The sequence below is a fragment of the Tubulanus polymorphus genome, chromosome 4 (assembly GCF_964204645.1).
Source record: "Tubulanus polymorphus chromosome 4, tnTubPoly1.2, whole genome shotgun sequence".
NCBI lineage: Eukaryota > Metazoa > Nemertea > Palaeonemertea > Tubulaniformes > Tubulanidae > Tubulanus > Tubulanus polymorphus.
Window position 1 is genome coordinate 24,048,298 of NC_134028.1, and position 25,283 is coordinate 24,073,580.

General features: G+C 37.3%; 1 protein-coding gene across 6 annotated transcripts in view; it reads right to left on the reverse strand.

The window, feature by feature from the left end:
* Positions 1-731: 731 nt before the first annotated feature.
* The window catches only part of LOC141903093 (RNA binding protein fox-1 homolog 2-like), a 111,232-nt gene continuing 86,680 nt past the window's right edge, over positions 732-25,283 (reverse strand). For 4 of the 6 annotated variants that reach the window (XM_074791045.1, XM_074791044.1, XM_074791043.1 and 1 more), the window contains 9 exons: positions 23,223-23,315; positions 15,233-15,293; positions 13,421-13,492; positions 10,170-10,241; positions 8,832-8,967; positions 7,626-7,689; positions 7,356-7,459; positions 6,550-6,619; positions 732-5,952 (listed from right to left, as the gene is read on the reverse strand). In XM_074791045.1, the coding sequence (XP_074647146.1) occupies positions 5,908-5,952; positions 6,550-6,619; positions 7,356-7,459; positions 7,626-7,689; positions 8,832-8,967; positions 10,170-10,241; positions 13,421-13,492; positions 15,233-15,293; positions 23,223-23,315 (717 nt within the window). In that variant the 3' untranslated portion in view covers positions 732-5,907. The remainder of the gene's footprint in view (positions 5,953-6,549; positions 6,620-7,355; positions 7,460-7,625; positions 7,690-8,831; positions 8,968-10,169; positions 10,242-13,420; positions 13,493-15,232; positions 15,294-23,222; positions 23,316-25,283) is intronic. The other 2 variants (XM_074791042.1, XM_074791046.1) reach the window with 2 other exon arrangements.

The window sequence follows — 25,283 nt, forward strand, 5'->3', positions numbered from 1 at the left end:
GAATATAAGTAGAGATGAGACGAGAAGATACACAATATCCGTGTAAGAAGATAACAAGAGAAATCCCACAATAAGTTCAGCCAAAACGAGAAACTTGAATAGAAGAGTTATATATATTCATCAGTACGCCTGATGATGGCTAATAGTCTTTAGCCGAAACGTTGCGCAAATATATATAACTCTTCTATTCAAGTTTCTCGTTTTGGCTGAACTTATTGTGGGATTTCTCTTGTTATAAGTAGAGATGTTGCGGTGGATCCAAATATCTGATCTCACAAAACACTGACATGGAGTTCAACTATTGTAAACTTTATTCAGACTTTAGTGATTTTCACATCATCATAAACACAACAATTCACTGAATATATTTCACATACGGTTGATTAAGAAGATTGAAGATAGAGACCGGTAACCAGTCTATTACTGAAGGTAGAGACCGGCAACCAGTCTATCAATATGGCAAGCTAGTATAAACGTTAGTTCACGTTTTTCCCGCTTACGTTACACATAGGGCCAGCACTAGACGGTTGGGATCTGATCATTAACTGTGGCAGGCGAATTGTAAGCTTACTTTTTCCGTACCGAAAGAGCTTACTTTCGCTAAAGTCTTATCATGGACTTCGTTTTGTCTGTGGACTTGTTGGAAATGAGATGCATGTTAAAGCCATTTCGGAACTAGATCCAGAATATAAAACAAAGAATAAAACATGAAGTCATAACTTATATCCATGAAGTAACAGTTTTTATTGCATTCAATGCAACAAAGATACAGTGTATATTGGTGCCAAGAGACATTGTCCTCAGTCCAAAGACAATATTATAATGTTATTACAATTATTCAGGCCTCAATTACAAAATAAACGTACAGTGAGATGCGAAGTTCGCATTTTATTATACAACCTTCACACAAATAATCATGTAATACAGAATACGTCTGAGCTTTTCTCGGTAGGAAAGAGAAAAAAGAACTTCTCAAAATGTTTTTTTTTCTTCGAACAACCTGTAAATGAATTCGTATAAAGTGTTTGACAAGACAATTCGACGACTACAACCGTTTCAAAGACGTATAAATGTTTTCAATGTCGAAACCCTTTATTCATCATCATTTTCAGTATGTTTTTATGATTGACTTATGAGAAATTGAGCAAAGAACGATGAATTATTATCATAATGTACCGGTTTTCGTACAAAATATGATGTTTTACGAACGATAACGCGGAAACATAATCGAAATTAATCTACCGATAAGAGATGAATTAATCGCCTCTTGATAAAGAGACTAGGTTCAGACTAGGAAGAATGAAAGAAAAGCAAAAATGTTTAACGAGCGGCAGAAATGTTCTTTGATCTGCTGCGCCGTGATAAGCGGCAGTATCAGTGTCGATCGAGTGTGGTGACTAGCGCTTACAGAACAGGTCATTGAAGACTGAACTATAGTCGTATGAGTGAGAAGATTTTCAAACCCGATTACGGTAATCAACGAATCGTACAAAAAAACTTGTAAATTCTACAAAAAATCATAACTAACCAATGAATATGAATTAACACAAGCGTTTGGTGTTGCGGACATCTCCGCTGTCAAATGAGATTCCAGCGTCAAAATATGATACATAAAATTGCCACAAACCCTCATCGATTTCACGTTCTAATATAGCAATCGTCGTAATTTCACTAATTTTCATTAAATCATTAGGCAATATACATCATATACGTGGTTTTATTTTGTGTGTCATGGAACTGCAATACCTACTAAAATGTTATAATGCTTTTTCCATCATTAAGGCCCACATCACTTTTCGTCATATATTTATAAAAGATACTCGATAACTTTTTTTCTCATCTCAAATACATAATAACATTTCTTCTTTTTTTATATATGTAAAATAACAAGTACCTCCTACATTCGAATCCTTATTAAAAACTAGTACGGCTGAGAAAGATTATTTACAAATTTCGCAAGTTTTATGGAGTCCTTATTTCCCATCGTATTCCGAGATTCGGCTACTCACGCGTATTTGGATTTGAAATGTCTTTAAACATGCCCGGCATTTACTGTACATGAAATGATGTGCGATTCGATGATAGAATATCCCTCCAGCTGGAAAAGTATCTCGACTGAGGTCTTAAGACATCTGTCGATGAATGCTCGAAAATGGGGATTTTCAAAAGTCTGCCACCACATCTTATAATATCGAAGTCGTAAATTGCAGAACTGTCGTTTTCCGATGATAAAAGTCATAACTCGTCAATTCAAATACTGCGCAAACATAAATTCTGATTCTAATACTGAGAATTCGAGGATCGTTTCAAAATTCATTATTCAAATCGCGACATTGAAGCAATTTTACAACAGATAGGGGTAGGGTTAACGTTTACACTACATTAAGAACCATTTCTACTGGGGCTGAGTTTCATCATTACTGATTGTTCAAAATACGTGTGAGGCCGCAATATAGTTAATCATTTTTTCCATTTATAAGTTAGCAAACTATTTACACACATTCTTACGAATAATTGCAGACATGCACAGATCGAATCGAACCGAAGAGAGCAGAGACGGAAAAGTTCGTTACAAAAATCGTCTCGGTGTCGTCTGGAAGTTATGAATAAAATTCTCTCTCGCTCTCATGTACTCTCTCATCAACTCATTTTTCGAATATCATCGAAAAAAATTGATATTCGAAATACAGTGATATACAGCTCATACTATATACGTGTAGATTTCAGTACGCAACAAGTATGTCGTTTTCAATCGCCAGCAAGTCGTTCTTTTTGAAATAAGATTCTCTTTCAAAAACTTAGGAGACGTATTCATCGCTAGTGTCGACTTATCCGATCGAAAACATTTCGTTTTCAAAACATTGACGCTTTCGTCGAGTTCAATTCAACTTAGACTCGAGAATCTAAATGCAAAAACAACCACGACTGGCTGCGAATGAAAATCTCACTATCATTTAGTGGAAATAATTAATAAAAGTGGTCACTTATAACGCTACACACTATATCTTAGTAGTAATTATATAACAGCAATAAACAATTGAAATTTGTTCCCTCGTTTATCTCAAGTCGAGTAACGAAGGATTTAATACACTGTACAAGAGAATATAATCAATCATAATAATAATAATAATAATAATAATTATAATATCTAGAAATGCACAAATTGGTTTTCAAAATACGCACAAGTTTATCGTACAACATACAGCAAGGAAAATAACGCATTCAATGTTCACGTATATATCAAAAACCAACCCCTCTTCGCTGACATCAAACTAAACTTGAAAATATTCCGAAATTCGCCATTGTACCCGAAGGATTGTTTCGGAAGTTTCGCAAGACTCCGAAAAGCAAATGGTCTTCGGGAGAGTTCCTGTAAGAAATACACCCTGGTGATTTTGAACAAATATTACATAATAAGAACTATATACTTTATATATATTTATATATATTACGTATTAACTTTTATGCTCTTTCACGCATTCATTCACATTAGCTTACATTTTATTTAAACACAACACACGTTTTTAAACTTACAGAGAAACACGTAATTCATACAATAATAATATTATTTCATTTAAACTACAATCCGTTGCAATACTGATTGAAATAACATTTGAAAGATGCGTTAGAAAAAATCCGTTTTTTTTAATTATCAATTATCTTAATTAAATATTTATTCATCGTTGAGACATCATGCTACCCAAATATTCATCAATATTAATAATATTCTGAGGTCACGAAGTTTCGCTGGAAGCACTTTTCATAAAAAGATAGCTTGCCGCAGTAAGACTCGCCATAGTACACGCAGATTACGAGAAAACTCTCAAATATATAATTGGCATCACAACCTAGCTAGCGACGCGCTGTTTTGGTTCATCCGATTGTTTGGTTATGCACAATCAGTTTAGGCATGAAAATATCCCGCATCAGTTCCATGAAGGTGTCCACATATCATCTTAAATGTCAGTTAAAAATAAAACAATACCTTATCAGTAGTTAAGATGAAAGCATCCATTACGAAAATGAAGCTAACAATTACCATTCTCAAATTCTCAAATAATCGAGGAGATATATAACTAACTATGAAACGATTGTTGAATAGATTTACCGTCATTTTGTCATGATAAACTTTCATCCGATTTTTCGATAATTCGACTAAAAAATTGCACGAGTAATCAATAAGACCAATTACAGTAATTAAAGTTAAACAAAAAAATAATAATTTCTCTGGTACTCTCTGCCATCTATACCAATCAATTAATTATACGTGATAATAATATCTATAATAATAATAATAATGATAATTATAATCGATATTTCTTACGCATTGCACATGTCAACGTATATTCACATACATAAAGCACCGTGTTCGCGAAATCTGTTATAGAAATGACATCAGTTCATATAAAAAAGAGCTCTTCATTTGGGCTGCTATACGGTACTCTCCATCGAGAGTCCCTGATTTTTACCGATATAACTACTACGGTAGGTGCGTACGACAAACTTCGCGTAATAAAGAGGCAAGTTGACCCGTAAAGCAATTTTCAGGGCGAGACGAGACTAGACTAGAAAGAGTTCAGAGACAGATTCATGAAAAAAAAAGAGACGGCAGCAGTGAAGTGATGAATTACAAGATCTAGACAGATTTACCTGTTGACTAGTTAGATATATATGTATTTGTATTTACACTACATAAATGAGGCAGATATTTAGAAGTTTTGATTGTAGTATATTGCTTGCATTCGATCTCGGGATCGAGTTGACAGCGCATGGTTCAGCGAGATATGATTTAGAAGTAATAATGCCTGTAAGGGTCAACTTGCTTCCGCAACGTCGTCTCGTTTTTCTAACACATTTTCTAAAGAGAAATTTTGATTCAGTTTTACAGAGATTTCTCCGGAAAAGGCACCAACTGAGATTCGTTAGAAGACACTTTTACGGAAACCTTCGCGGCTAAATTTAAGAGCACATATCGATCAATCCTAGAGATTCTGACATCAGTATCCTTCGCAAAAAACCCAGAATACCGTCTAAACATTTCCGAAAAGAACGCTGATAAATTGGAAAATATACAAAATAGATTAGTGTCTTTTGCTCGCAATTGCACAACACTTCAAGTTTGATGACAAATAAAAGTGACAAGCAATTTTTGCACACTTTTATTTCAACATAATGGCAAGAATAACGCACGGCTTCGAACGAAGTAACTGGTAAAAGGACACGAGGATGATTTTCCTTTTTATCGTCCAAAATTCACAAATAAAGGTGGGTTAATAAAAGTATATCGCAGTATGAGCATTTAAAGAATTGAAATGAGAGGGCAAATGTTGTGCAATGACGAGCTCATTTTTTATGCGGTCGCTCTTTTTCTAACCAGAGCGTCCCAGCGCAGAACGTCATTCGTTTCGATGTTGCGCAAAGTTCATCGTAACTATAATGAGAATTAACTGAAAACCACCGGTTCCGACACTTCGGTCCGGTTATCGTTGAAACGATGCACCTACGTTCCCGGGCTTCATATTCCGTATAAAAATACACACGAATCGGAAATGTCGCAGAATTCAACTAAATCATCGCGAGCCGCGTCTGGTCTCTCGTCCTACAACCCGGCAGTGTTCGTAGACGACTTCAAACTATAAAGACGTCGCACTTTTCAACTTGTTTTATCGAAGAGACAGTGTCTCCGTTATCACAACACACATTCGTAAGCCCGACTCTTTCGCTCTCTCTCTAATTAGAGAATATGGTGGGCTGTTTTTTTTTTCTATTGGCGGCTTGGAACCAGTCAGTCAGTCAGTCAGTGTGTATGTGTGTAAAATGAAGAGTTTTTATGTTTGTCATGCGCTGCAGTCATTCGACTTGGCCAATACTGTCGGAGATGATGACATGCGATGCGTGGTATAATCATCAGTACGGGGCGAATCTTTGATAACCACCTCGATAAACCGTCGGCTGAAATGATATAATATCTAACGTTACGAACGCCGCACGTGATGATGATGAAAGTATATCGTAATAGATCGCGTGAAAGTATTACTCTTTCACACCGCGCTACTAATTACAATCGGACCCTCACTACACGTTTAGGCATAATTAATTACGTTTCAGTTCGATCAAAAGAAAGATCAGTCGATGAAGATGCTAAGATGAATTTACAGATATCTTTCAAATGGGTTTCATAATCTGTAAACCTGACTTTTTCATTTTGAATATATCTCAGAAAATGGAAAATCTTCGGAAAAGTCAGGTAAACGGATTTCAGTTGATGAATCTTTAAATTGTGGGATTTTTTAGGCAAGTAAAAATTGATACCTTGTTTCTTATTTCAGCTGAGCTTTAAAGTTGACCCGCCCCGGGCGCTTGTACAAAACATTTTCTAAATGAACTGATTGCGAATTTTATTGCAGTTCAAAACATGATCCGGCCGATTGGAGAAACGAGGTATAATTTTTACTTTTCATATTCAGTCTCAATTGATTTCGGGTATCGCAATCATCAGCAAACATTCTATATATAGCTTTAGTTGGTAGAACGAGGTTCAGTACTTACTGAATATCCAGGCACTGGGCCAATACTGTGTCCTAAATACGGATCTGTAGCGTATTCTCTTCCCGGATAACTGAAATGGATAAATACAGCGCGTAATAATTTCCGTCTGATAAAAATGTATTTACGAGTCCCGACATATTGCACCAGAGAACGATAAACTTCGCATTTTAAGCGGACCTGATTATAATGATTTATCGGTTACGACAGCTTGAATATCTAAACCGAAATAAAGCCTATTATTTATTTTTAAACTACCACTCCTAACTAACATATTTCAAATACGTGATTTTCACTTGTAAACATGTTGCCATCTATGTTTGAATGAAGAGTGGCGACATCTATTGGATGTCAGGCAAACAGCATAATGGCGATGCTGCATTACTACGTCCAGAACACTCGGGTGATAGGCTCAAAACTCACAGTGAAAATATATTTGGACATACAGGATGGCCACTTTCCGCCCATGAGTTTTCCTAATTTTCTACATGTGATTACACAAAATTCCCTGGGTGAATCAGAGAATTTTCTAAGTTTTAAAATGTAACAATTTATTCATTTTTCATTGAATCACGTATTGGTAAAGAAATGCTTGGTCAATAGCATTATGCAAATTCCCTGAGTTTTCTAGGCTTTTGGTAAAATCTGTCAAATTCATCGAGTTTTTCCTGATTTGTCTAGATTTCTCGTATTCCAGGTATTCCAGGTTTTCCAGGTCAGTGCCCCCCCCCCCCGATATAACCTCCTTTAATTACGATTATTGATAATACCAAAAATACATATGTATTTTTGATAATACTTATACTAACCCAGCTACTGCGTAAGTGGCAGGTGCAGCTGCTACTGTAGGTATGGCATATCTAGATACGGTTCCGAGCGCACCTCCAGCTGCAGCGGCGGCCGCTGCGAACGGCTACAAAATAAAAACATCAAAATCAACATCAATCTTTGATTCTCCATCGTTGAAAACAAATCGATACGAACGAAGAAAACGTAACGACGACGACGACGACCGAGTACGACTGTGACGAATCTGAGACAAACATCGAGAATGTAATAGAAATTGTTTGATAACGCACTTGAACTTTTACCTGGTAGCGGTCAGTGTACGTAGCTGCAAGGAACGGGTCTTGGTAAACACCCCTGAAAAATATATAAATATATTCATATCAATAAAGCGTTTCAGGGTGGACACTTGGACACTTTTCTTGCGAATTCCTTGAGTTTTCTATGTTAATTTGTACAACTTATGGAGAAATTTCTAGGTTTCTAGATTTCATGAATCCTGCATCGATAAACGCATGCGTCGTCAACAGCATCATTCAAGTTTTCCAGGTTTTATTTTGCAAAATTCGTCAAATTTCCTAAGTTTCCCCTGATTTCCCCTAGATATTTCTGATTCCCTGTTTTTTTCGCAGGTCAGCGTGTACTGTTCTATTAGCGACTGCCGACTCGACGCAGTATTTTACTTAATTAAAATCGAAACAGTTTATTTACGGATGTCTACCGGAGCCTAACTGGTCCTCGGCGCGGTCGATCCTCCGGAGGGAAGACATAAATCATGCAGGATTCAATCTCCTCGCGAGTATTAATAATGAAGGGCTTAATCAGAACAAATTGTTGTCTATGCGTCGATAGCTTCCTAAATTAATCCGACAGCTTACGACATCAGGTTCGTTTATTGTTTAAGATTGATGACACGTAGCGCCTTGCTTCATCATATTCGAGAAAGTTTCTACTGAAGATTCTCAAAGCGTTCAAGATCTACTCGTTCCTAACTAGAGCGTAAACAACGCTGAACAATACACAATAAATAGCTAATGAGTGACAGGTGAAATTACGCTTAGCGGAGTACATTTCCCTGTTGTAAGTAGCTGTTATGATTCAATAACCCTTGCAGATTATTTTTTCAACAGAATCCCGAGACTTTCAGGGTATAAAAGCTTCGAAGATAAGTTATCCGCGATTCCTTTTAGGATCTTTTCCGGAAAACATTTATTTAACGTATCAGCAATGCTATCGGCAGAAGAATTTTCAACTTTTAATATTGCAGCCAGTCAATTACGTGGCTGCAGGACTTCATTTCTATATTTGTTGATTCGAAATTAACCATTTCGACTCAAAACTGTGGCTTTGGGCCCAGTTCAACAGTTCTTAAATAAGATTTGACTAACTGAAAAATGAACTGGTTTTAAATCAAGGGTTAACTCTGCTTTGGTCCGTGGAACTGGATCTCAGATATTTCTATATCAATGACTATCACCAGTCATATTGGTGGTACTTACGGTGCATATGGCAAGGCTGTGGCAGCAGCTAATGGAGAAGGGTGTCGTAACGCGGCAGCGGTAGCCGCCGTGTAAGCACCTCTAGTGGCAACAGTTGGCATTCGACCTCGTATGGCAGCACCTCTCAGAGCGGCAGCTACAAATATATACAATCATCATATATAATTCATACATTATCGCGTGAGACACATTATGAAACAATTGTCAGAAAGAGGAAATGATTAATTCTATATTAATAGCCTAGAAATTCATCTCAGTAAAATAGAACATAGGAACCAATAGTGGGGAATACTATCAATGGGGAACGCCAACGCTAACTGTGGCAATTGAGGATGACGCAAACGGCGAGCAAGGATCCACCAGGTGTCGCTAGTAGTTACTCGGTCTTAGTTCGGCGAATCAATTTTGAAAACATAAGACCGCGTACTCATCACGCCATCTGGTGGGATAGCTGGCGTTGCTGTTCCCCATCTTAATGATATTACCGATAAAGATAATTTTTTCATCGTAATGTTTCGAGATACAGCGAGATCGATTAGAAAGGTTTCTACAATAGGAGAGCGCGGAGATTTTCACTAAAATGTGAACGTAATATATCTATATTATCGATACTGATTTCCGCTAGAAGCGTGCGCTGGTTTTTCACCTTTCTCTACGTAGTTCATATGATTTAAATATGCGCAAGAATATCGGAAGACATCGCTGACGATATGGAAAATAATTTTGTTTCCAATAATACGTGAACCCGACAGAAGTTTTAGACGCTCGACGCACCTGCGATTTTGAACAAATATAACACTCTCAGCGATGCCTTCGAGCCGAATAAAACTAACGAAGTAACGTCATCAATTTTCATCAGGATCGCCAACCGAACATGCAAACAATGCGAAACCCGATACAATATTTAGGTTGGTACGAAATCGAAGAAAAATCACCGGCTACAGAAATCGAATTCTTCAGATCTACGACGGTCGGGAGAAATAATTTCAACGATTCGATCGCGAATGATTCGATTTCAAAGAATAAATTCATATCAAAGACTAAAAGATCTAAACAGCTACGAAACGAACGCTTTTCTTATCCTTTGATACTCGAGAATCGGGGAATTTTTTTCGATTTTCTTTCAAGTCTCGGCTGCCGAAGTTTTAGATCGACGAAACGTAATCAATCATTTTCTTCGCGCGCCCGAGGGGAGGGAGGCATATCGCTCAAGAAGGGGGGGGGGAGAAAAATATCGTTTTGGACTTTGTTCGAATATTTGTTTTGAAAAAGAGAATAATAATCATGCAGCGAGGAAAGCTCGTGATTAATGTGATGCAATGAGACATGAATACATACTTTGAATGAATTGGGGCTGTAATAGGGAGTTGTAGATAACGAGACCCTGTCCGTTAGGGGGAGACTCGCAACCTAAATTAGACGCAGAACAAATAATCGAAAATTAGAAAACGAGGCTGATATAAACATGCGTAACATCATTATTACTATTATCATTATTATTATTGCATCATGCTTCAAATCATTATCATTTTTCCATTTTTTTGTTTCTACAAAACGGAATATCGTGAGCATTTATGAAAATGAATGTAACTAATGAATAGTAATTAGTATATATATATAAACTATAGAGGAATTCTAGTGCGTAGTATGAAAATAAAGTGTTGGGAGATTGTTATAACTAACTCCCAGTTTCAAAAGAGATAGACGTGGGTTAGGGTTAGGTAAAGAACGATTTACAGATGCCACGAGTCGTGGCTTTGAAGATCAATGAGTCTTTGAGTCTTTTGAGTCGTCTCATCATTTTATTTGCATCGACGAAAAGTCGTAAAATCGAAACGCGATTACGAAACGAAATACCTGCGAGGATCGATGATATCGCTATAAATAGACGTCTCGTATAAAGCATTGACAGGCAGATTTCTTAAAGCGAACGATGGCAAGAATTTTCGAGTGCAGATCACTCGATCAGTATCGGCAAAGAATATCTCTTCAAATGTGTTTTTTCTGATATGTTTAAAATCAACTTTTGATGAAATTTAGAAGATTAAAAGCGAATTTTATCAAAATCAAAATTGAATGACACGACATCTTGAATTCTAGCTAGAGATCATTGTTAGGTGTCAAAACCGAAAAAAAATAACTATGGATGGAAGTTGTTTTACAACTTCGAACCAAAAAAACAGTCAAGAGTTTGTCTATCTTTTGAAATTGCAACTAGACAAAGTTCCTTTTAAGTTCTCAAATATCGCGTTCTTTTCTGGGTGCTTTCGGAGCAAAATGCGATGAAAATATCGATCGAATGCCGAATAAATGAAATCCGTTCTCCGCCGAGGCACTCCTTTTTAACGTGTTAGTTTTAAGTCGTAAGGTGGGTGTATTAGATGATGTCATTCGAGCCGCAGAAGAGCTACAAGTGGGAAGAATTGCGAAACCGGCGCAAAAATCTTTCTCAACGGCAATCTTCGGGAAGTAATCGGAAACGACGTCATTTCAAAACTATCATTTTCCTTCCAATAATCCGTGTTTCAGAGGAGATTAAAATAGTGCGGCTGTTTGTCATTCTCGTGGCAGCCAGGTTTTTCTTCGAGAAATTCCCGTTACGGCGAAAAAGAAGTTGCAGAGTTGGGAATCGTAGCTGGCGACCTTTTTATATACTAAAGCCATGGGGATTTGGGGTACAGGGGCGGGGGTAGTTTAACACTTAGACTGCTGATGACATGATGCAATCGGTTGCAACTGGTCGCGTAGGTTGACTGCGATGGTGCGTGACTATAGACTCTTATCAGTCGCAAGAGCAACATGGGTCGCATGCGATTAAGATGGTCGCATCGCAGGAAATGGAACATGCACAACTTAATGCACCTAGTTTCACTTGGGGCCGCTTTAGATCTTTGTGAAGCCGTTGTTAGTGGTAAATCACAGGGAATCGCATCACGAGCCGCTGCCAGTTGCAAGGCTGACCTACACCTGAGTGCAGAGCAACTCAAATGTGTTTTCCCAGTGTTTGGGAGTATTGGGAGTTGCCATTTTCTAAATTCACCATTTTTCCAGAAGTCGATCATAAGACACTGAACTGTTTAAATAAGAATATACTAGAATGACTGCATTAACGTTGTGATAATCAGTAATTAGCGATGTAAGAAGAGACTTATCCGACCATATTCTACTCAAGCAATATGCATATATCCTTCATACTTGTATCGATCATACTGTAATTTCAGAGAAATGACCGTCAAGTAAATTCAGACGAGGTCTCGTAACATCTTCGAACTTCGGAGGTGTTATATACGCTCGGATACGGATTGGTTTTTTTTGACGAGGCGGCGCAGTCGAGGTACCCGACGACGAGTAGGATATTGAGATATTGTATACGTTACGAGGATAATCCGGTCTCAATTACCGGTAGATGTGTATGTATGAATGTCTGTTCACCGAACGTGGTAAGAATTGATTAGAATGAAGAAAGAAGAAACGCATATTAGTCAGAATCATCAAATATGGGCGGAAACCATTTGGAAGTTCGAAAAGGTCGTACCACGATATCAGGGTGGCCACTTTATTTGACTTGCTTTTCCCCCTGACTATTCCCTGACAAGCCGATTGTTCCCCCCCCCCCCGACTTGATTTGGAAAGAATCCAATCAATTAACACAGTAAAATAGATTAGGTACAGACGGAAACTGTTTGATTTTATGCATGATCTAGCAATCTCAACACATAACCCTGACTCCCTGCTTTTTAGATTTTTTCTTTTATACATAATTCCCTGACTTTTTGTCGAAAAGTTTAGTGGCCACCCTGATAATATGGCAATTGTTTTGAATATGAAAATGTCATGATATTTCTGATGACACTCGTATATTGGCAGAATAAATGACATAGAAGTGCCCGCCTGGCGTGCAGGTGCTAGTGAGATGACGTGATAGCAAACATGCAAAAAACATTAACATGCAATAAAACTACACATGTTCAATGAGGTAATTGTGTTAATTACGTATAAAATTGCGGGATAATTCGATGGAGAATACCGATTAAAGTTTTAATCACAATTAACATAATTCGTCTTGAAAGTCGTTAAAATGCTAATTCAAAACTGTTTAATTCGCTAGCTGATAACTGATCCAAGCGATGGTTCTTTAATCGTACAATTTTGAAGGCCCTCCATTGAAGAGGTATGAAAGATAGGTGCAATTAGTATCATCCATTTTATCACTAATTCCCCGGCCATTCCTCCCTCCTCTCATGCACATATAAGCCACGATCACAAAGAGACGATTTGGCCCGGGCTGAAGTAAAATTTGGGCCCTGCTTAATAAGCGAGTGCGTTTACCCATAAAGTATTATCAAAATGATGCTGTGGCAAGTGAGCGGAGTCATTTCCAGAAACGCGCAATAACTTGATCAGCTCTAAAGTTTGGAACAGGCCTGGTTGGATGTTTTTTTTTCTTTAGGCATGGACCCATTTGGTGCCAGTGCGAATGAATTGCTGATACGGGTAAAAATACGCTCCGTGTGATCGCAGGTACGACAACGGATTTACTCATTTCATACACATAAAACCAATCATCGTGATAAAAGTCATCGACGTACCGAGTCTTTGCTGGTCCTCGGTGGACTGTTGAAGGGCTAAGGCGTACGCGCTATGGACATCAGTGGGCACCGCTGAAAATAGAACACAACGTGAAAATATACTCGAGGCGAATATTCAAAATACAACATCGATTTTCCGTATCGTTTTAAGACATCGGCTTTTATCATATACTGATGGTTTTAGAAGACTGTTTCTCGATCAATGGCAGTAATACCAAAATGCCTCGAGGGTGAAATGAAATGTCTGGTTTACATTGGTTCTTTAAGTTTACTTTGTGTAAACCGATCTACTCCAGTTCATAGCTCTAAACGCAGTAGCGAAGAGAGAGAGAGAGAGAGATAGAGTTCACATTCTAAAGAAAATGGAAGAGAATATTCTGTAACAACAATCCCCGTAGGTGTGCAGGGGTGGATTAAGGGGATCACTGCCTTCCCACTGAGGTCGCCCCTTTTTGCCAAGACAGGGATTGTTAAAACCTGTCAATTTTACGCTCATCCTCGTGTAAATGGCATCTTTTAGGATGTATTTCTTCAAAGATTCCTTACCCTAGATTGATGGACCCCACTAGTTGCCTTAGACTTGGGTCCTTTTTATTTATTCTGGACGCAACCGTTCCAATTTTCCTGGATGTATTCAAATCTGATTCACAATTCAGTTCGAAATCAGCGAATAAAAACCTTACATAAAATCGGATCCATCATTTTTTTTACCGATTCATGCGTAGATGCAACAGGCTGCAAAAACTTAGCACGTATAAATTCATCTCATCAGTTGCCATAGAAACGTGCATTTTCGTACAATAATAATGTCGGTGAACGCGATGCCCCGCGATGAATCCACAGTCGAAACAATATCGCGCGGTAGCGCTGAACGTGGCCGGCACTGTCGCCGGTGTTCACCGATCTGTGAATGTTCCTACACAGCAGCACGAATCAATATTTCGTACATACAACACGGCAAGATACTTGTTTTTAACAGCAGGAAGATGACACAGTCCTCGAGCATCAGACGGTATCAGAACCTACCCGTCGAGTAATTAGTGCGTACAGTTAAACTTGTATGAGTCGTTTCGCCCTTAGTCAGAAAATCAGAAGAAATTTCTAGGTCCATTGAGAGTGTTACATGGTTGCCAGGGGCTGCAGTTGCTCAAAAGTTGATTATAGTTAACCAGTGAATAGTTGACTTAGTGTCATTTATTGATATTTCATTGCTACTCGGGTATTTATCTCCTTGGTTATCTTTATCTAACTTAAAAGCAATTGAAGCCCCTGATTTTTAGGTTTTTATAAAATTCCCAACTTTTCAAAAAATGTTTTCTCCACAAAAAGTAACCCTAAATAGCGAGTGCTGTGATATCCTTAAGTCAAATTTAGTGGAAATTGAATTTTCCCAAAAGTTTTACTGCGCAAGTTTAGTGTTGAACATGTATGATTTCAGCCGATGTGAACGTCTAACGAACTGAACTATAGACGAAGGTCTATCAATATGAACTTCTATGGAGCAGGACTATAGATGAAGTTCAACCAATATGAACGTTTAAAGAGATGAATACCGATGACGTTCACATACGCCTGTATGTTATCCAGTATTTCGTGTTTAAAGCCCCCACTGATCCGATACATTAGACATAAAATACATCCCAAAGTTATGTTCTATGATGGCAAGAAAATTGTTTGATATCTACGCTTTATAACCAATGGGGCCGTTCTAAAACAATAATCCATAACACCAGTGAGGATTCAAAGTTAATTAGGGAGATATTCGTAAGCGGATTTTAGAACTTTCGAATATGAAGTAGAATCAATACTCACCAGTTGGTACAGTGGGTGTCGGGTTTTTCTTCGTCATAACTCTTGCCGTAGCATTATTCACCTGCGAAATCGAACGAAACAAAAACCGAATAAATAAAACGGTTCATTTCCGAAAATGTTTCCTGGTCGTCGGACAAAAAAATCGTCCGCGTTTTACCGTTCTCGAAATCGGCGAAATTCGGACGATTTTTTTCCACGACGTTGAAACATTTTCGGAAATTCAATCGAAAAAAACAGGAAAATGAAAATTCGTCAAAAATATCAAAGCAATCTGTTCAGCATTGACCCGATATAGTTTTTTTTCCGGGAGGGATAATGGAACTGTGCGGCAGATTGAGTAACTACAGCTCGATATATCGGATAATTTCGGAACACAGGTGGTACCACCGGTTACAGGAGCCAAAACCATCGAAATCATACGAATAATAGCTGAATACTGCAGCTGTGTCTGTCAACAGAACACCGTTTTATACTGATATCATTATTAAACCGTTCTGCTGATTTTGCCAGCTGAGAATCAGTCAAATACAGAAAATCTCAATCTCAGAAAAGTCTGACTAACAGGGTATAGTCAAACGTAAAGATGACTAATAGGGTAAAGTCAAACGTAAAGATGACTAATAGGGTATAGTCAAAACGTAAAGATGACTAATAGGGTAAAGTCAAACGTAAAGATGACTAATAGGGTATAGTCAAAACGTTAAGATGACTAATAGGGTAAAGTCAAAACGTAAAGATGACTAATGGGGTAAAGTCAAAACGTAAAGATGACTAATAGGGTATAGTCAAAACGTTAAGATGACTAATAGGGTAAAGTCAAAACGTAAAGATGACTACTAGGGTGTAGTCAAAACGTAAAGATGACTAATAGGGTATAGTCAAAACGTAAAGATGACTAATAGGATAAAGTCAAAACGTTAAGATGACTAATAGGGTATAGTCAAAACGTTAAGATGACTAATAGGGTAAAGTCAAAACGTAAAGATGACTAATAGGGTGTAGTCAAACGTAAAGATGACTAATAGGGTATAGTCAAACGTAAAGATGACTAATAGGGTATAGTCAAAACGTAAAGATGACTAATAGGATAAAGTCAAAACGTAAAGATGACTAATAGGGTATAGTCAAAACGTAAAGATGACTAATAGGATAAAGTCAAAACGTAAAGATGACTAATAGGATAAAGTCAAAACGTAAAGATGACTAATAGGGTATAGTCAAAACGTAAAGATGACTAATAGGATAAAGTCAAAACGTAAAGATGACTAATAGGGTATAGTCAAAACGTAAAGATGACTAATAGGATAAAGTCAAAACGTAAAGATGACTAATAGGATAAAGTCAAAACGTAAAGATGACTAATAGGGTATAGTCAAAACGTAAAGATGACTAATAGGGTATAGTCAAAACGTAAAGATGACTAATAGGGTATAGTCAAAACATTAAGATGACTAATAGGGTATAGTCAAAACGTTTAGATGACTACCAGGGTATAGTCAAAACGTTAGAAAATCATTACCAAAGGAAACCTTTTTGAACTCATTTTTCTTTTGGGAGTGTGGAATTTTCTACATTATCGTCACAACCAAGTGTTTCACTACTAATTATCAGCTAACTTGCAGATGAAAACAGGTGGAATGCGACATTCTCGCCTCAAATACTTCTCATAGTTTTCCACGGAGCAGCAGTTATTAGAATAATTGATCAATCAAGTTCGTGACAACTGCGGCAAAATGCTGAACAGATCTGAAAAACCGAATCAACAACAGTCGGCCACAATGAATTACAAGTCTCTCTCGCTCCGGGAGCATTTCCCTATCGGTAATTAATAACCAGTAATTAACTAATTACCTTGTTCAGTTTCTAAAGAGGCTTCGTTTCTGGCTAATTGGTTTATTTCAAAAGATGTAATTACGCATATTTTGAGTATTTCATCCGTGAATGGATCTTTTTTTCCGGGACGAGACGAGAGATGCTACTCATTGAAAAGGCTTCAATTAATACCTACGATCTTCCGCCTAAAGCAAGATTTATGGATTCACTTTCGTATCTATTTATGGTTCTCGAGTAGTGAACATTTGTGCCGAAAATAAATAGCCGGTAATTGAAATAATCGAATGTAATTGATTAGTTAAATCGAACAATTTCTAGAATCATCCACGCGAAAGGAAGACCATAGTTATCATAATAGAAATACTACAAGATTCGACGAGTTTACGACATTTGAAAACATTTTCCAATAAAATCACCGTCGAATCAAGGAATAAATCTGTATACGTCTGTTGAGTGGTTTCAATGGTATTTCATGTGACTGAATCTTAAATTCAAAAGGTTATTTCTTCGCCAATAAGCAACAGAATTTACTCTCAATCGCTCAAATCAGTTGAATCAAGTTTGCAAATCAGTTACCCAGAGAATAACTGAAATGTTATCACATGAAATACCAATTCAATTCATCAAAGCCCAAATAATTCACAAATTTCAATCAACCATTCACTCAAGATTTTTTTCGAATCTGGATCTTGGGGAAGATCTTTCCTTGAATGTCCAAAATAGAGCAAATACATTAAATAATCGATGATACCCGATTGAAATTTGTGAATATCGATCGAAAAAGTCTTTTAGACTAATAGGCCTGTATCGAAAAGACACATATTGACTTGCTTTCGTTCACCCAACATCTAAGCATCGTTTGAAATAGTTCAGAACAGTTCATCATATTTTATACGACTCCTATCATACACGAAATCTACGAACGAGTTACATCAATTTCTATCGTGATGTTATCTTCATAACTAATGTAGTTATGGAAATGCGAGCTTCGAAACTGTAAAATAGCGAATGAAAAATCTGCGTACATCGAGTCTAACAACGATCTATTAAAAAATGTTCCGTATAAGTTGCCATGGTTTCTGGAATACGGTTTGATTTCTTCGCGGCGTTTTTTTTAGCCTTCGCACGTTCGTTCGTTTGCTTCGTTCGTTCGTAACTTGACTCGACTTCTTTTCGTAAACTAATCAAGTGCGAGGGCTTCTGATTAGACGGAACCCTTCGTCTTCGCCACGAGCCCGCATAATTACTGAGGGCAATTCTACAGTCGAATAATACCGACAATTAGCAAAATCAACCGAACCGTCAACCTCGAATCTGATAATGTGAAGTTGTTGATTGCTATTTCGGCCCCGGAAGCCTGCGAGTCAATTACGTCCGCTATGTCAGGTGACAACACTGTCGCAGCGGTAATTTAAAATCTGAACCGCTGGGTAGCTGAATTAAATTCTAACTAGATGCTATTCTCTTGGTCGCATTGTTTGTTTGAAGTTCGCGAAGTTTGAAGTGTTCATCGTTAGTGACAAGGAGCGCTGTCAACGTAGCAGAAAAATATTAAAGGTTGACGGATCTCATAACACCCATCCGTCTTTCTTTTTTTTGAATCGGGGTCGGCATTAATCAATGAATATTTTGAGTATTTTGTTAGCATTCTCCTGATAATAGTTAACGCTAGTTCAGACCGGTTGGAAGATTGTTTCCATGAAACGAAACTGAAATTTCCAATTATGTAAATCAGTTTTAACAAAACATTCTGTAGAATCGACAACTACTTATGACTGTACTTTGATTATGTCTAATTTCGAAATCAAACCCCCTGTTTCGCTCCTGGCAGGTGTGGTGGGTTTGTAAGGGATGACCAAATCAAATCTTCCAACCAAATAAATAACAGGGACAATCCTTATTTAAGATCAGACGATGGGGAATGTTGAGTTATAGTTCTTCATTCAGTTCGTTAACACGACTTCGATCCAGTGATCGAAAAGATATTCATCTTCGTGTCAAATTACTGACCGGCTCGCGTAAATTACGATCTAGGTGGCGCCTGCGGTGAAGCTTCGATCCGGACGCGGGGATTAAGACGCGAAATCGTCGTCGGCGTCGCCTAACGTGACGTGAAAAGATTGATGGACACGCGACGATCAGCTGAAATTGCTAATGAAATCATGACCGATGGAAATAGCTGTCAAATCTTACGCGCGAGACGACGATAAACAAGTTCCGTCGCGCCGACTGTACTAATAAGTTTACAAAATCGTCATCGGACGCCTGAAGTTTTTCGATTTTTCACTCGAACTCGCGTCGACTTTTCATTCATCGATCAAAAAAACATCTACGCTTACGTGACTCGGTGTAGAGGCTTCGTTTCGACTCGTTGGTCCATTTCAAAAGATGTAATTTACGCATATTTCGAGTATTTCTGCTATGAATGGATATTTCATAGCATCGGCAAAAAATGCCTGGAATCTTATACTTTACATCATACGAGAACAGAAAAATGAGCATGTTTTTTAACAGACAGAGCAGGAAACAGAATCCACTGTCTGTACAGCTTGTTTGTGTGCTTTTGTTTACCCTGCAACGCAGGAAACCAGGAGAAACAATGCTTTTTTTATTACCCGCAGGACAACTCGTCGGGTTTTTCTATTTACAAGCCTGTGGTGCGTCGGTGCCCCCGGGACCCGCTCGCCGATGATATTTCACGAGAAAAGAACAGGGCAACACTAAATATTGAGATATAATAATTGAGATAATTATATTTGAAATGTAATAATGTCTTGTTTCGGTGTACGAAATAAAAGTCTAAAATATTCAGAAAATGAAAAAAATATGGGATATTTTCAATATTCAACACTTTCAGACGGTCAGACACTCTCTCATTCATTCTAATGCTTAGAAAATGGTCATCTAGGTAGAATTTATTAACCACCCATTGAAAATACATCAAAGCCATTTACCTATGAACAATAATAACTGCGTGCACCGTTTGTGGCACCGACAGGGAACAGTTCATGATCCGTAACGGATCCCTTTTTTCTGCTTACGTTCGTTTATTATAATTGAGTTGCATTAATTAACGAATCTACAATAACAAATCCAGAAAATGATTAGAATTGAATTTCTAGACGTCGGAATGTTGATTATTATTTTTCTTTTTTTTTTCAGACATTGTTGAAAAGTTATCAAACGAATATTCGACGAAGATCTTCGAAAATCGGCGCATTTCGATCGTTCGATTTTTCTTTTTTTTTCTAAATCATCAAAAAAAACAGAACAGAAATGAAAACATGCGAAAAAATACTTTGATTCCAAGTAATAATAATAATAATAATTATCAATCGTCCAAATTTAAATCATCCATTCCAAGTGTCAATTAATTGGATTAATAATATGAGTATATATATATAAATATATATATGAATATATATTTTATATCTAGGATATAAAAACTGAGGACAATTTGAAAATTCTGATAACTGTACACGATGCACCAATTCATCAATTCCAGTGTCGCCATCCAAAAAAAGACAAAAAAACTACAAAGCTTTTTTCTCTCTCTTTCTATAATGTTTTTATCTATGATTATGATTTATGAAAAGAAAAACGAACGGTGCTTCGAAAAATCATGATTCCGTTTTTTTGTTGTTGTTGCGAAAAAGAAGGTGATTCAATCGTCAATTGTCAAGACAGGCACACAAGACAATTACAGCATGCTTTTAAAGATCCGTACCATTTTATCTATTATTCAGGTCATGAATCAGATTCAAATTATTCATTCATTGGACTTTTTTTATGCCGCGGATTTTTAATGAGAATTTTCTGCGATTCTGTTTTTATGATTACTTATCGTGTACCGTCGTCCAATTCAACACATTTCGTAACTGATTTTGTGTAGTCCCTGTTCTGGCAAATGGCATGCTTTCTATAACAGTAACTAATCGTCTAAAAGAACAACCATTCCGAGAAGTGCTCTGTATATTATCACAATCATTCCCAAGTCATTGTTCAGCCCACAAAGTATAGGCCATGCACCACAAGCCTAAATATAGTCACCAAAAATAATCGAGGGTAAGGTGTTGGAGGGGTAGAGATAATAATAGTAATAATCAAATAATAATAAATAATCATCCACTTTGTCACCAGGTGGCAGTACTTTTGATAAAATGGGTCCATTTTCCAATTGTAGCTCAGCACCATCCAAATTGATAAATGATAATTGTTCAGAGGCTGTTGGTAATAATTTTGAAATAGCGAACATTTACGATCAAAATGGTAGGAAATATATGGAAATTGTTTTGCAGCGAATGTCAAAAATATATGTATGTACGTAGCTCCATAATACATATATAATATAATATATCGAGACAATAACAGTCTTATTAAATAGTGGAATAATCATAATAATCATAATAATACATGATGAAAGCTTTTATTCATAATTATGATGACAATAGGAAAAAGAATCGTATACGCCTAAAATGATCTGCCAATCTGCCTCGGAGGGGAGAGAGAGTAATGTTTTCATCTTTTTTTTTTATAAATAGGGCTGACATGCAGTGGTGATGTAAAAATCAGTCGGCTTGTTTCATACTAAACAAATATACAACATCCAAAAAAACATTGAGGGTATCAAAAGCACATGATCAAGCTATATTACAGACAAGATTGTGAAGACTCGTTCATCCTTGTTAAACGGCCAAACATGCACTGCCTGTGACACCTTAATATAAAATAGACACATCACCTCGGGCCACGCATAATGACCTCTATTGCATTATTTTTATACCATATACACCTAAATTATATGAAATGACAGCACGTATGCGAGTAGGAATTTGTGCTATTTTTTTGTCGCAAAAAAACTAGCATTTATCGTGAAAGAGAAAATAACGTGATCAAAATAGTCTCAATCGTTTTTTTCACGTCTGATCGAGACTGATATTATTGTTCAATTTCAACGAAATCGGGATGAATTTTTCGAAACGAAATTTCGCGTCGGTGAACGAAAAACAAGCCATATATAAATAGCGTCCGTAGCTTTAAAACGGTCCGTTCGTTTTTTAAACGACGGATCGGCAAATTTGAATTTGAAATTTCTTCTTTCTTTTTTTTTAAAGAAAACAAATCAAAATAATCGATAACACAGATAATCTAAAAATTAAACAGCATGAAGAAATGCCAAAAATGGGTCGGAAATTTGATTTTTGATCTCAATCAAAATACAAGGTGATTTTATGTCTTGCGTTATTTGTCCAGAATATATATACATATATATATATATATATTTGGGGAAGAAACTTGCGCCATAACCAAAAACCAGACAAGATCTAATACTAGTAAGATGTATCTATGAGCTATCATAGCATGTGGAAGGGATCGGAAATAGGGGGGCCCAGACTCAACATGTACTCATCAATATATATATTTTATATAATATATAATATATATATAAAATATCTAATGTAATACACCGAAGAAGAAGACATGAATACTAATAAAATATAGACAGCTTTTTTTTTTGCTTGTTTATTGTTGCAAAAATCCGGAGTACGTTCAAGAACTAATGATAATAATTATTATATTGATCATGAGCCAAAAAGATGAGGAGAGCAGGACAAGAAAATTCCAGCACGCGTGACTTATTCAGAGCAGTCAGTCAGAGTCAATCATGACCACGTAAAAAGAGCTTTCTTTCTTCAGACAACAAATGCATACGATTATTACTTTTCTGATATAATGATTCGATTCTGTAATGGTTGCAATAATTTTTTTTTTTTGATCTCATAACAAAACGAAGCGACAACCCATCGAAAATAATAATAAACAGCATGCCGATTCTCAAATCATGAGCATATTTTGTTGTTGTTGTTGTCAAAGTACGTTATATAAGTACAGTAGCGATATATAAGGTAATAGATCTGTTTTCGATTGGTTCATCATTTTTCATCTTCAATAATTGTCAATCAACACTAGCAGCCAATAATGATAAATGATACGATATAAAGATAATGGATTGTCAAGTCCTGGATAAATCGAAAAACGTTCATACTTACGAGAAAGTGGGGGAGGCATTTCTTAATACTGCGTAATGTAAATTATAACTTAGCTTTTAGATTGTGCTACCACGAAATTTTTTTTTACGTATTTGAAAACCATGCACCTCAATCTTTCGGCCCTCTACCACAGTGCCGTTCAATTTCTCCCGTGCTCGGTCGGCGTCGGCGCTATTTTGGAAAGTTACAAAACCAAATCCCTGCATGCATGAGGAAATAAATGTAAGGGACATGCATTAATCAACGTGCAAATCAACATAAACAGATCATGGCATCTTTTTTTAATTTATACTGGAAAAATATCGTACATCATTTTACTCCGATTGTCGGGGAACGGAGTTGGATGGGGCGCGGAGGAGGGGGGTACGATTTCCTGGAAGAAGCCATCCGCTACAGCCCTGAATGGCATTCGTCGAAAATTATGGCGTATCTTAATTATTAAGGATTTCCGCATTTTCAGAGTTACCTCGGAAAACACTGTGGGCGAGACAGGAGTGGGCAACGGAAATAAAGATTTCCAAAGAAACATCGAACGTGAGCCAAGGACATGCGAACGAATGAACAAGAATCATGCTTTCATTCAGAAGCTGATGTCAGCGGTGGTTTTTATAGTCGTGTGCGCGTGTTGTTGCGGTGGCGTGAAAACGAATATGGAAATGAGAGTCATTTAAGAAGGACGGCTCCGTGGCGCAGGAAGGAAGGAAAACAGGAAAGGGCAAACTCGGCCGCGGTAAATGATAAATTACGATCTACGGAGACGCGAAATAATTGAAAAGAAAATGACACGACACAAATTAGATAGTCTGGTAGCTACGCGAATAATGGAAACAGTAATGGCAACAATTTCAGGAAATTGAACGTGTCCACCAAAACAAGTCACGATCGATCTCGTACATTTTATAATCGCGATATGTTTTTCTTCTTCGTGTAATAGTTCAGTACACGAGGAGTAAGATAAGATAAGATAACGCGGAAGGAAAGCTCCGCTCGATGTTAAGGTTGGATATTAATCGACAGGTGCAATGGATCAAGTCTCTTGTGTCAATATTAATTTCAGCGCATCGAAAATCTTTCCAGTCTTAAATGGAATACGCAATAAACATGGCCGGGGTGGGAAGGGATATTTTACTAACGAAAAAGCAATGAAGCGATGGAGTTAGTTTGTTTAGTTGAGTAAACAGGGTTTCGGACGGGTTCTCCATACGAAGAAAATGATGTACTATATTTATATGCAATACAATTTACGAGGACGAATTCAACACGGCATCGTACAGTCCTACGAAAGATAGTAATCTAACGAAAAAAAGCTACCCCCGCCCTCGGGGGACGAGTACAAGTTACGACGACGAAAGGCGATCTGGACAGAAATTACCACAATCAAATTGCGCCTCAGTCCCAGTATCCGCATTGATAGTTTATAGAATCCGAATCAAAGCGAAATCTATATCTATTTTCGCCGCAGCCGGAATCAATAACGTCGCGACGAGTTCTGAACGCTGGTATTTTTGGCGATACCGATTAATATTCAAAAAATTTTTTTTCCAGTTTTAAAATTTTTTTCATTTCATTTCATACAGAGGGCGTGGTACCGATAAAATAATCACTATTGATCAGGAATGTACGATTGCGCGTTGAATAATCTGCCTGGTCAACTTTACTTGAAAGGGTAATGATGATAATATGAAGATTGCAGGGGCGAGTGGGGGGAATTCCTATGCATCTTTTGCCATTGAATATGCACATCACAATAATCACAATTCAACATTCAAGTCTTTATCTCTCTAAAATCAGGCACAGGAGAATCATGAAGGCCCCGTGAAAAAAATATTTCCCATTTTATATCGAAGGTTTTTAGCTGTGTTAACCCGGTATCGAATCCAATAAATGTGAAAACAAGCAGCACTTAAGCCTAGCGCACATCGACACTGCGATTGGAGACAACTAGTTGCTACCGAACGATTACCCCGCGCACATCGAAATCTAGTTACAACCATCAGTTGCAGCAACTGCATGGCGCGTGTCGATCGTCGAGATCCAGAGCGCGCACATCGATGGATACGACTGCGATTGAGTACAACCAGTTGCTCAAAAGTAGAACATGGGCAACTGGCTGGAACTGGAGATAGATCGACACTTACTAAGCTCGCTCACATCGACACATTCAAGCA